Raw genomic sequence first — 12,073 nt, 5'->3', positions numbered from 1 at the left:
ATATATATATATATGGGCAGACAGTGTGGTTATCTTGGGTGCCAGAGACGGTAGATAGACGAGGTACATTAGAAACAAATTCTAAAAACAAACATTTCATTGCATGTATTAATTCATCAATGAATATAATCACACTGTCTGCCAATCCACTACTTTCAATAATATTATACATAAATATATATAAATAAATAAGCATACCAGTTATATACATGTTGTCTTGAGTTGGGTAGTTTCGTGCCAGAAACGGTGGGTAGACAAGGTATCGACGCGTGGAGCGGGCGTACAGACAAGCCCCCGTCGCAAATTCTTGTTTGCGATCCGTAGTGAAGAAAATTTCAGCAATTAAGAGAAAATATCACATCATTTTGTTCACAAGGAAAAAAACAATAAATATTCCTCAATTAATGTTGATAGAAAGTTATAATAACAGCAATTTTGACGTAAATTCTGGAAATTTTCCGTATAAAAAAGGAGATGATAATTTGCATCTATCTCCAAGTTGTATTCCTTCTGAAGGCACCATGTGTCTCATTTCTGAAAATAAGCGAGGATCGTCCATTCTGATTGCCTTTTATTCATTCAGTCCTATAGGCTAAGCATGTGTAGAAAGAGTTTGATATCTACTAATACGGACCAATCAAATACAGCCTTAATGAATAATGGATGAAGTAATTTAAAATACACCTAAGCGATGCCTGGTGACAGAAGTAGTAGTCGATAGAATAAAAAGGACTGTTGTTGGTCGCGTGTCGTTGAATTAAAGCATCGGAAATCTTTTGTCCTAGTTGACTAGTAAATATTGGCAAGATATTATGAGCGTAGTAAAACAAAAAGAGTGTACATGCGTCATTGAACAACAGCAAAATCTCCTTGAAAATATTTTACGCACCAGAAAATACGCAGCACCTACATAAGAAAAGCACATCGTAATAGGCACGTGCCAACCAAAATAGCCGATGGTGTGTTATCTGAATGCTTTTTATGTTTGTACACTGATGGACGAAAGCCTTTCACACATGTAATTTATTTCAAGCTGAGAGCAAAGTAATGAGATTTCTCTTAAAGTTTTCTCCGTTCCCCGATAAATAATGATAAACTATAGGTAGGCCTAATCATCAATACTTAGCAGGTGCTTCTTAAACTGATTAATTAACCAGCTTGACGACAAAATGAACGTCAATACATCGAACAATTTATTTTTTAAATCCTTGTCTGTCAGTAATTTTCATGACTGTGGGTGAAAATTCAGTAACTACTGATTAAATCTTTCTGAAATTAAGCAGCTTTCCTAACAGGTAGGCCTATACCTACTTGATTTCTTTCTGATATTAAATAAGTTTAAAATTACTTGCTTTACGATAACATATTGATATAGGAAGCTCGTTTTGGAAAACAGTAGATTGGTGAAAACATTACTGTTGGAAAGAATTAATATTTATGGTTATCAAAAAATACATCACACGATCTATTATAATGTAATTAGTTGCATATAACAACTGAATTTCAAAAAGTAGTTACTTGCATTTTAAATGCTAACAACATTTTAACCAACAAATAAGTACATATATAGTACATTAATGGTTAGCATGAGTTTTCCTATGAAATCACGAGTTTCATATAGATTGTGAAAATCGAATCAACAAGTTTACTGAGATCATAATATCATAGCGTTAGCCTTCATTTACGTTAATTAATGCCGTAGACTACGCTGCAATGAGAATCAATAGTAATTGATCGACTCAAATTTAATCAAAGACACGTTCAGTGAAAACGTTCTTTATTAGTGCCTACTAAGGTTTAATTTACAGTTGCTTCATATAATCTTTCTACAACACGGAGCGTGATGTAGTTGCAATGTCTTCTATTGAGTAATGATGATCGGTTTACAGGGCATCAAGTGGCCTCTAATTTGGAAGATGACATGAAGCGGAAAGGGAAACTACAGTCGGATGTTCAATCCTTGTCCAAACTTTAGGTTAACAATCAAGATAGCAGAAGGAGTATAGAGGAAGTTAAGCGGGAAACGATTGAAAATGAGTCGATTAAAAATCTTCGAGGGCTTACTTGTACCTGTCCGTGCGTCTCCACCTACTTATAATAGGCATAGTGTCTGTCTCTTATACACATCTAGATGTGTATAAGAGACAGTATATATATATATATATAATATATATAATATATGCCTTTAAATTTTACCAGATGAAAAGGGCTTCGAGGGCTTTAAACTTGTACATTTTCGTGCGTCTCCACCATAACATTTTGATAATTGAAATGATTAAAATGTCTTTTTAATTGGTGTGCATAATTTTTAAATCATTCTTGCAGTTATTAACTTCTATTTAGAAACCTATTATTTTATATTTATCTTATTTATGTATATTTTGAAATGTTGTACTTGTTTGGAGTTGTGACCGTTGATTGATGTTAATTTTTCAATGAACTGAGTAAGTGAACGTAACACCAACAGAAATCAGTATTTTCGTTGTTGTATTTGTTTTTTCGTTTCATTTATGTCAATTTTATCAATATGTTTAGAGGCATTAATACATTTGAACTTAAATTAATCTACAAAACAAGCTCAGTGAGATACATGGGAAAGACAGCACGGACAATTAGTACCACGATTCAAACATCCAAGGTGCTGGCCTTAGAGCAGCAGTCGGTAACACACCAATTTACATACACGCAATACAAAATGGAGGATGTAAAGGTGGTGTGCCGTGAGCACATTTATATAAAAAGAAAAATAGAGGAAAGCATATAATTTAACGCAAACCCCGATCCTAACTAAACAGGTACACTGAAGACGACCTCCCGGCTCTCTGTTCTGCTGTCATCATTGTCCATGTCATGAGACCATTCACTTTTCAGATCAGTAAATTAAGCTGTTAAGGTATTACCGTAAACCGATATTTTGAAAATTATACTATCAGTAAGAATAATCAATAATAATTATTAATAATAACAGAGATACAGATGATGAGGTATTGTTTAGTTTAAAGCGGGGCCATTTGCATTACAGTTTATGAAATACTAATTTGTATCCTATAGTACATTTACTCTAAATTTTGTAGTGGTTTATGCGATATGACAAGATTCAATACATTCGATTCAATATCTAAGAATTTGATAAAACCCAAAACATCAAATTTGGAAATAATCGGAGACACTTATTCTACGACTAAATTGTGCTATTTTACCAAATGAAGTACCTATCTCGCTTAGTTGGCGACTAAATACTCCGATTACCAATTCATCGTGCTAATAATTGGGAAAACAAGTACATGATGACTTCAAATGGTTTAAACACTTGCAAGAAAATGTATTTGAAGCTGTCTGCAAACATTATCTCTACAAGCCCATATGGACGCAAAACGTGAATGTAATTAAGAGCCACACAGTGCCACAGGTCAACGGCTGATGCACCGTATAATTGCTATCTGAATCTTCATACCATATTTGGTTATTAATAATAATAATAATTATTATTATTATTATTACTATTATTATTATTATTACTATTTTTATTATTATTATTACTATTATTACAGTGCCACAGGTCAACGGCTGATGCACCGTATAATTGCTATCTGAATCTCTATACCATATTTGGTTATTATTAATAAAAATAAAAATAATAATAATAATAATAATTTATAATAAAATAATAATATTAATTATTATTATTATTATTATTATTATTACTACTATTACTATTATTATTATTATTATTATTATTATTATTATTATTATTATTATTATTATTATTATTATTATTATTATTATGCGCCCACCATCGTTTTTCCGCTGCTTTATTCATTTTTTTATCTTAATAAATACAAAATGGAATACAAATACAAAATATTATATTATTTCGTACAGCATAAAATTAACATGAATCATAATACTGGAATCGTATTTAATGTATAAGACCTAATATACTAGCCCATAATGACAAAATTTTCATACGTTAATTATACCCATATAGGCTGTAGTAAAATGTTTAAATAACTTCCTATATTGCTGTTCTATATATTTCTAAGAACGTTTTCACTTAGGCAGATGATACACTCTTGCCAGTATATTCTAGGTATCAAAATGCGGTGACAGAAACCCGTAGGCCAGTCTACAATGGGTTAGGAGAATATAGATTTATGCTAGTTTGACAATTGCAAAATTGTGAAATATTAGCAAAATCAAATATTATACTGTACTTGAATTTTGTAAATGAGAAATCATGCGAAATTCGTTCGGCTTTCGTACAGTCCCTCCTTTAGGACACTTTCTTGATGTGCCACATGGTAATTAAGGGGACACTATTTGTATCGTACAACTACAATAGACTCAACATAATAATATTTCATTCAAATGTTTATTACGAAAACTTATGAGCCATAAAGATAACATCAATCCTTAATTCTTAAAACTAATCGTTTTTTCTTCTTTTTGCTCTGTACTATCATATAGGATTTAATTCCCTGAGTCATTGCTCTATACATGCTGATGTATTTGTCATTCATCATTAGCACTTAAATCATCAATATATACATATTTTGTTTATTTGTTTTGAATATATATTGAATTACATGTTTTGTATTTGCATTGAACATTATTGTTACATTTTAGTTTAATTATATTGTAACTCGTTCTTAGGTCAATTGAAATAAAATTATAAAGAATTTTCACTTCAGAAAATATTTCTTATTACTTCTTCCTTATTGCTATTTTATCATACAGTAAGTTATTTAATTTCCCAATCAATAAAATCACGTGACTTTTAAGTCTCAGTGGCAACTTCATTACGACTTAATTCACTGACCAATCAGGGCGAGTAATGCTAAACGTTTGCTATTACTGTTCGCGTAACCTCGAGTCTTTCTTCTGCGTGTAAAAGAGCTCTAATCACTTTATATTAAGTAGGTTCTCTAAGGCTTTCACAATAACAATGGACAACAGCACACGAACCTAGGCTCTTGAACGTTAACAAAGAAAGTTAATAACACTGCTAGTGATCACGAGTAAAGTAATATCTTCCAGATCGAGCGTCTTAATTGTATAATTAAGTCCAGAGGAAGAATGTATTTATGAAAGCAACAGGTAAGACAAGAACAAGCGATTAGAGGCTACAAAAGCTAAATGTTATAACTTAGGAAAATTACTACAATCAAAACAATAAAGAATATGATAGAATCACAGATAAATCATACAATTTCGCATTTTTAAATTAAAATATTTTCTTTTTATAATGTTGCACAATGTTGGAATTTGAAGTCTTTGCATCAATAATCAGTTGCCAAATATTTATAACAATAAATTAAAATTGTCAAAGAGTACAAGAAAAAAAAATCAATGAGAGTGCTGCCAACCCAGGATAAAAAGTTCAAATACCTGCCACTATCATAAACAGAAAACAAACAAATATATAGTTATCAGTTATAATAACATATAAAGTTCTATATGAATATGATAGATCTCGTAATTTTCTTAGTCACCACGTCAATGCAAAACTCAAAAATTTCTGTGAATTCAGATTGATTTTGCTGAATCGCAACATTTGCTGAGAAATTTATTACACATTAAAAAATTAATGGAACGCAGGGAGCATCTGACTTCTTCACAGAGCGAATTAATGAGTTTACTAAAATAAATGAAAGAAGGGTCGAGTTCTATGGCGCAATAGCCATTCACTTTTCGGGTCAACTGATTTAAGGTCTAGGGTTCTTAGTCCTTGGGAAATTTACGGGCTTCAGGTCAACTGATGTAGTCATGGCAAGAGATTACTTAGTCTTCATCGGCAGAGAGTTACTTCAGCCTAGTATGTTTGCTAGAGTTTCAGCAGCTCATGACAACATTGTTCTAAAGCCAAAAAGATTGCCATTGACTGATTATATGGTTAAAATGAATTTTCACATCCTAGGGTGTAGTAAAAATTTGGTACACTCAACTGTAGTACAATGGATCCAGCCCTCATGACCGATAGTGACACAGAAACCATGACTTCGTTCGAATTATTTCCTGTTTACAGCAGACGTATCAAATGTACATTTATTTATTATTATTCAGGTATTAACTTTTTGGGGATTCAAAGTGCTGGAGAACGGAGCAATGGAAATTATTCTTCTGTCTATTATGCTGTTTTCTTTTTTTTTTTCTTTCTTTCTAAATGTTTGTGTTCTGTAAATTTATGAAAGTTTGTGTTCCCACCACTAAACATGACTGAAACGACTGCAATCACAACGAGTAAGGAAAAATACCAACAAACAGGGGTGTAAGAGTTTGTTACCAAAATCACCAGCTAAGACGCCGTTTGTGATTGATTGTGCTCCTGTTGTCAGATAAAAGTACAAGACAGTAGTCAAGATACAGGAAAAAAATACCTGCAAAAAATGAGGTCTGACAACGGCACCAGAATTGGACGGTCTGCCCTTCGAAAGTTGGAAACTACCTGGTAGTCAAAGGACCCTCACTTTTTATGGAACCAAACTATTCAAGAGAAAAGATCAAAGGCTTGGGGAATGTCGGGAATTATTCCTATTCCGAAAAAAGTCGATCTTACAATACCAGGTAATTACAGTGGTCTGATTCTAAATAGGATTCGTCCTGTACTTAATGAGATGTTCTACCCCAATCAAAATAGCTTTCGGGAATTTCGTCCAACAACTACGCACATAATAGCACTGAGAAGAATTATAGAAGAAGTTAAAAACCACTACAAAAAAAAAAAAAAACAAAAAAAAACAAAAAAAAAACAGTAGGCCTAATTATCTTTATTGATTTCCGTCAAATGTTTGACTCTATCAATCGAAACATCAAAATGAAAATGGTATTAGCTTATGGTATTTCTCCTAAGATGGTGGACACTCTCAGAGCAATGTATACCGACACATCAGCTGTGTTCTTAACTCCAATCCAAACCTACTACACATTACGTTGAAGTAAGATCTGGCCAGGCATGGGGGCATTATATGTTTGAGCACTGTATTAATATCTATTTGATATATATATATATATATATATATATATATATATATATATATACTAACAGACTGACTTACTGACTGACTCCTTACTAACAGACTGACTTACTGACTGACTCTTTACTAACAGACTGACTCACTGACTGACACTTTACTAACAGACTGACTTACTGACTGACTCTTTACTAACAGACTGACTTACTGACTGACTCTTTACTAACAGACTGACTCACTGACTGACTCTTTACTAACAGACTGACTTACTGACTGACTCTTTACTAACAGACTGACTTACTGACTGACTCTTTACTAACAGACTGACTTACTGAGTGACTCTTTACTAACAGACTGACTTACTGACTGACTCTTTACTAACAGACTGACTTACTGACTGATTCTTTACTAACAGACAGACTTACTGACTGACTCTTTACTAACAGACAGACTTACTGACTGACTCTTTACTAACAGACAGACTTACTGACTGACTCTTTACTAACAGACAGACTTACTAACTGACTCTTTACTAACAGACAGACTTACTGACTGACTCTTTACTAACAGACAGACTTACTGACTGACTCTTTACTAACAGACAGACTTACTAACTGACTTTTTACTAACAGACTGACAGACTATCTTTCTCTCCCATCCACTGAGTGAGTGAGGAAGTGACTGACTTACTCTTAAATCCCATTTGTTACTAGGGAGCCGTAATAATATGACTGCTCTCTGGTGTTACGATGTCATGTTGGCTTTAACAACATAACAACAAGTTGGAATATAAATATTAATGTTTTTAACCCTTTTGTCCACTTTTGCTGAATGCTATTTTGACCATACAGCCTTCAATGTTAACTTCTTGACTTTTAACTTCTTTAATTCAATTTCAAAATTTCAATTCAATACGAGAATTAATATCCGTTTAAAAAGTCACGCGGGCTTTCCGTACTAATATAATAACGAATCTACAAAATAGGCCTAACACAAAACCACATCAAGAATCATATGTATAACGATGATGGTGATGTATGAGGTGAAAATGACGACAACGGTGATGGTGGTAACGACTATGATGCTACATCGACACAGTAGAATAGTTCATACTCACCGTAGTTAGCCTGAAAATATAATTATGAGCAATTTTTACATCATGTAAATACATAAATTGTGATTCATTTAAATATTTAAAAATTACCTGTTCTGGGCATTCGTGTTGAGGTATCGACTGGAGTTGTTGAGTTGGGGTATGGGAATGCTGTACTTCCTGTAATTATAACAAGTACCAATCACAAAGTTATTTTTTCTAGTTTAAAAAAAATCGTAAAAATTTAACGTATTTTCTAATTTCTAAACTTACACAATGATATATATATAAAAAAAATAAATTTAAAAAAAAATCTAATTTTTGTGGATTTTGCTCCAAAGTTTAATAGATTTTTAAGTAAAAACCTGCAATCACTTAGAGAATGATAGCTCACCTATATCACACCAATAATACCCTTTTCCCAAATACACGATGTTTGCTACGGCAAAGTGGAGTGTTTCTGTAACAACCTCATCGAATACACATGATTTATAATGACTAGAGAAGTACAGTATTGCTTTTATTACGAGTGTAAAAATTAAAAAACTGCCTAACATTAAGACTGTTCACACACGACATCAGCTTGATTCTGTGTGCACTTTACTTGATGAAATTGGAGTTGAAGTTCCTGTCACTACTAGCATTAACGACACTCTTGAAATTATATAGGTCAGACAGAATACGACGAGACATGTTTCCAAGTTATTGTAAAATGCTACCTTTGAATCTGGGAGCCTAGATTCATCCAATGAGAAGCTTTCCTTGCATTGACTTAAGGCTTACCCGGTCACATACTTTCAAGTACGGGAACTTCATACGCGGAACAATTCTCGCATCGATTATACTTTTGACAGCGATTAGCACTCCTCTTTCATGGCGAGTCCAGTACATTTGACAGGGGTGCAGCAGGATTTGCCCGCCCGCGAGGTCCCTGACAGGTGGGCCAATGCCCCGACGAGGGGTCAGATTTCCCCGACGAAAGCAAAGTGGGCGTGTCGAGCTTCGACTAATAGGTTTCGAAAGAGATCCTGCGGGCGAAGCCCCCAAAATTTTGACAATTTAGGGGTTTCAAAGGCTTATTTAATCGATTTTAGAGTCTACTAATATGTAGAAAATACATATAATTTTTTTTTCTCCCCGACGAATTATGCTTTTCTCCCCGACGGGGGGGGGGGGCAGCACATCCCCCACTGGAGCCACCCTCACATTTGATGAACCGTAAAAGTCCAAAAATATCGGAACTTGGTATGCTTGGATTAAGCCAGGATGCCGTGGATTTTCAGATTTAATCAGGGCTTGCAGACAGTGGCGGCGCCAGTGGGGTGGCAGGGGGACCATACAGGTCACCCCCCCCCCCCCCGGACAGAGCTCGTCGGGCAGTCAGACCATAAAACATATAAAAATAGGCCCACACCAAGCCAACACATGTCTGTCACAGTCTGAGAGTGCCAGGTTGATATTCTTGAAAAAAATCTCATTTGGGATTAGGAACCCCTCACAATCCCTTCCTCCAACTCGAGCCTACGAGCTCAAGTCATTCTTGTCGGATAACATAGCCCCCACCCCCGAAAATATATCCTAGAGCCGTCACTGCCAAGTTGCAGACAACGCGATTTGTTTATGCTTCTTATGCGTTAAACAAAGTGCTTGTACATTACGATGTCCATTGTTGATCGGCATACCTAGAGAGTTGCCATAGTAATTACGTGTCTGTAGAACACCATGGTTGGGGCTGAGGTAAGAAAAATTATGATTATGGTACCTCTAGATGCTCGGAAATGGCACTCTGACTTAAATTTTAATATAATTTTCTTTTTTATTTTATTTCGTAGGACGCTTGACAAATCTAAAACTATGTCAGTAATAAATTGTAATACTTTAAATTTTTGAGTGCGAATTGCTATTGTAGAGAAAAATATTTCTACTTTGAACAATTTTACTCAGACATTAGTAGAAATGTGTACGTGTGAAAAGGGCAGACGCCACCAAGAACTTATTTTGTTTCAGTGTTGATCATAGAAAACTTCATACTAGCGTCTTGTAAAATCATACAGACGTAAACTTCTCCGGTACATCTAATCAAAATGTTTCTACTTTAAAAGTTTGTGCTCTGCGTGGCAAGTATTATGTAGGCCTGTGTGTTAATGGGACATTATTCGAACGACCTTTTATCTCAAAAACTAAAAATGAAGTACCCTAGTACATGTGTCTAGTGACTTTATCAAATAGCGCGTATACATTTAATTAACTATTAAAACATGTTAATTCATGGGGCTAATACATAGATATAATACGTATAATTAGGAAACTATGAAATCAATGAAAATACATTTGATTAAATCTAGTTAATAATTATTTTTAAATAGTAATTTGTGCTCTTCAAACAACATAACAATGCACTAGCAATTCCATATCGCATTCAGCATAACAATCATTCGACAAGCATATATTAGTAATACAGTACGGTAATTATTGTGAAGATTAGAAAACACAGAGTGTTAGCAAAAAAAAAAATGTTTAAATTAAGAGATTGTTACCAGGAAACGTAGGAGTAACATGCTGCTTGCTGTTGTTGTTGTTGTTGTATCGTTCAGGTTCATGTCGATTTGCAGGCAGTCCAGTAAAGTCCATCATTTTACCTTGTGTTGGAGCTGGACCACGTGGAGATGGCTGCAACGCCTTGTCCACATCTTCTGATGTCAGATTAGGCAGTGGAGCTGCAATATTTTAAATTATTTAAATATATTTTTATTCTTTTTATTTTATACATAATCCCAGCTTGTGGGTTTGTGTATGTATCCTATATAAACACAAGTAGCTATATTTGGCATAATATAACAGCACTTGACATCCTTTAGCCTATTGTTATTTCCAGACATAATGTCAGACCACATGGACATGAAAGTAAACACTGCCGCACATAAAATCATATAACGGTAAAAAGCCAGTGCCCGAATACATTTAAAAAAAAAATTGATTATGAATGCATAATTTGATTATAAATACATAGCGACATCTGTATTACTCTTTAGCTTACTTCTACCCCACTTGTGAGGGCGTATATACGTTTGAAGAACTGTCGTTCGCTAAATTGTATCTGCTGGCCTCTGTGGTCTGCGGTAAGTCTAGGTATGAAACTCCCATTGACAGCAAAAGAAGAAAATTCCCGCCGAGGTCACTTTTTCAAACAATTGATAAGAAATTTTTTTGTTAATAGGCTACCTATATAGCTTTGTAATATACATTTTTTTCCATTATAAATCGTTTATAGACCAGTTCATGCCTTCTGTGATTATAAGTTTGTGGCGACCAATTAATTTTGACCAAACGCTAAACCCATTATATTGTGTCAACATTGTAACATACTTGTTTGTATATCACTCATGCTGATGAAGACCTAAGAACAGGTAGAAATGTTCATGCATAAATATAATAGTCTGAGTCAATGCTTAATATTACGTACCAATTTTAGATGCAATACAATATTAATACATCTACCAATTAAATAACGTTATGATTAAATACCTGAATTGTAATATTGAAATAAAGAGTAAACACTTGATTACAAACCATGTAATCAAAAGGAAAATTAATTGTACTTACTTTGTTTCAAAAAATTTAAATGTGACATAAGTACATCAGCATTATACGCGCTCGTGATCCGAATAAAATCATCTCTGTTCATTTTACATAACTGTTTACCCTCCATGTTGAATCTTGTGACCTGGACATCTTGCAGGGAGTATTCGCGCACGGCCCATTCAACCCACTGTTGTACATGTTCAGTGCTCCACATGTTAGGATCTGAAAGAAAAATAGAACATTTAGACCAAAGAATTTACTGAAGAGTTTGATTTTTTTTTTCTGCTTTACATTTCATTATTATACAACATTGTGAAGATCAATTTGCTTTCCAAGAAGAACAATGTGTTAGTTTAACTCCAAAAAGGTATTGTATAATATGCAATGAATGATAGTAAATGATATTATATATACACTCATACAAGGA

General features: G+C 33.9%; 1 protein-coding gene across 12 annotated transcripts in view; it reads right to left on the bottom strand.

Annotated features, from left to right (window-relative positions):
• The window catches only part of LOC117101022 (transcriptional regulator Erg-like), a 45,568-nt gene that overhangs the window by 9,292 nt on the left and 24,203 nt on the right, over window positions 1–12,073 (bottom strand). For 10 of the 12 annotated variants that reach the window (XM_033240880.1, XM_033240885.1, XM_033240884.1 and 7 more), the window contains exons 3-5: window positions 11,668–11,868; window positions 10,602–10,781; window positions 8,176–8,244 (exon numbers count right to left, since the gene is read on the bottom strand). In XM_033240880.1, coding sequence (XP_033096771.1) covers window positions 8,176–8,244; window positions 10,602–10,781; window positions 11,668–11,868 — 450 coding nt within the window. The remainder of the gene's footprint in view (window positions 1–8,175; window positions 8,245–10,601; window positions 10,782–11,667; window positions 11,869–12,073) is intronic. The other 2 variants (XM_033240883.1, XM_033240879.1) reach the window with 1 other exon arrangement.

The sequence above is a fragment of the Anneissia japonica genome, unplaced genomic scaffold, assembly GCF_011630105.1.
Source record: "Anneissia japonica isolate Jap-2015-1 unplaced genomic scaffold, ASM1163010v1 scaffold1785_len1016330_cov206, whole genome shotgun sequence".
Classification (NCBI taxonomy): domain Eukaryota; kingdom Metazoa; phylum Echinodermata; class Crinoidea; order Comatulida; family Comatulidae; genus Anneissia; species Anneissia japonica.
The sequence above is the reverse complement of the archived record's forward strand: the minus strand, read 5'-3'. Positions and strand labels throughout refer to the sequence as shown.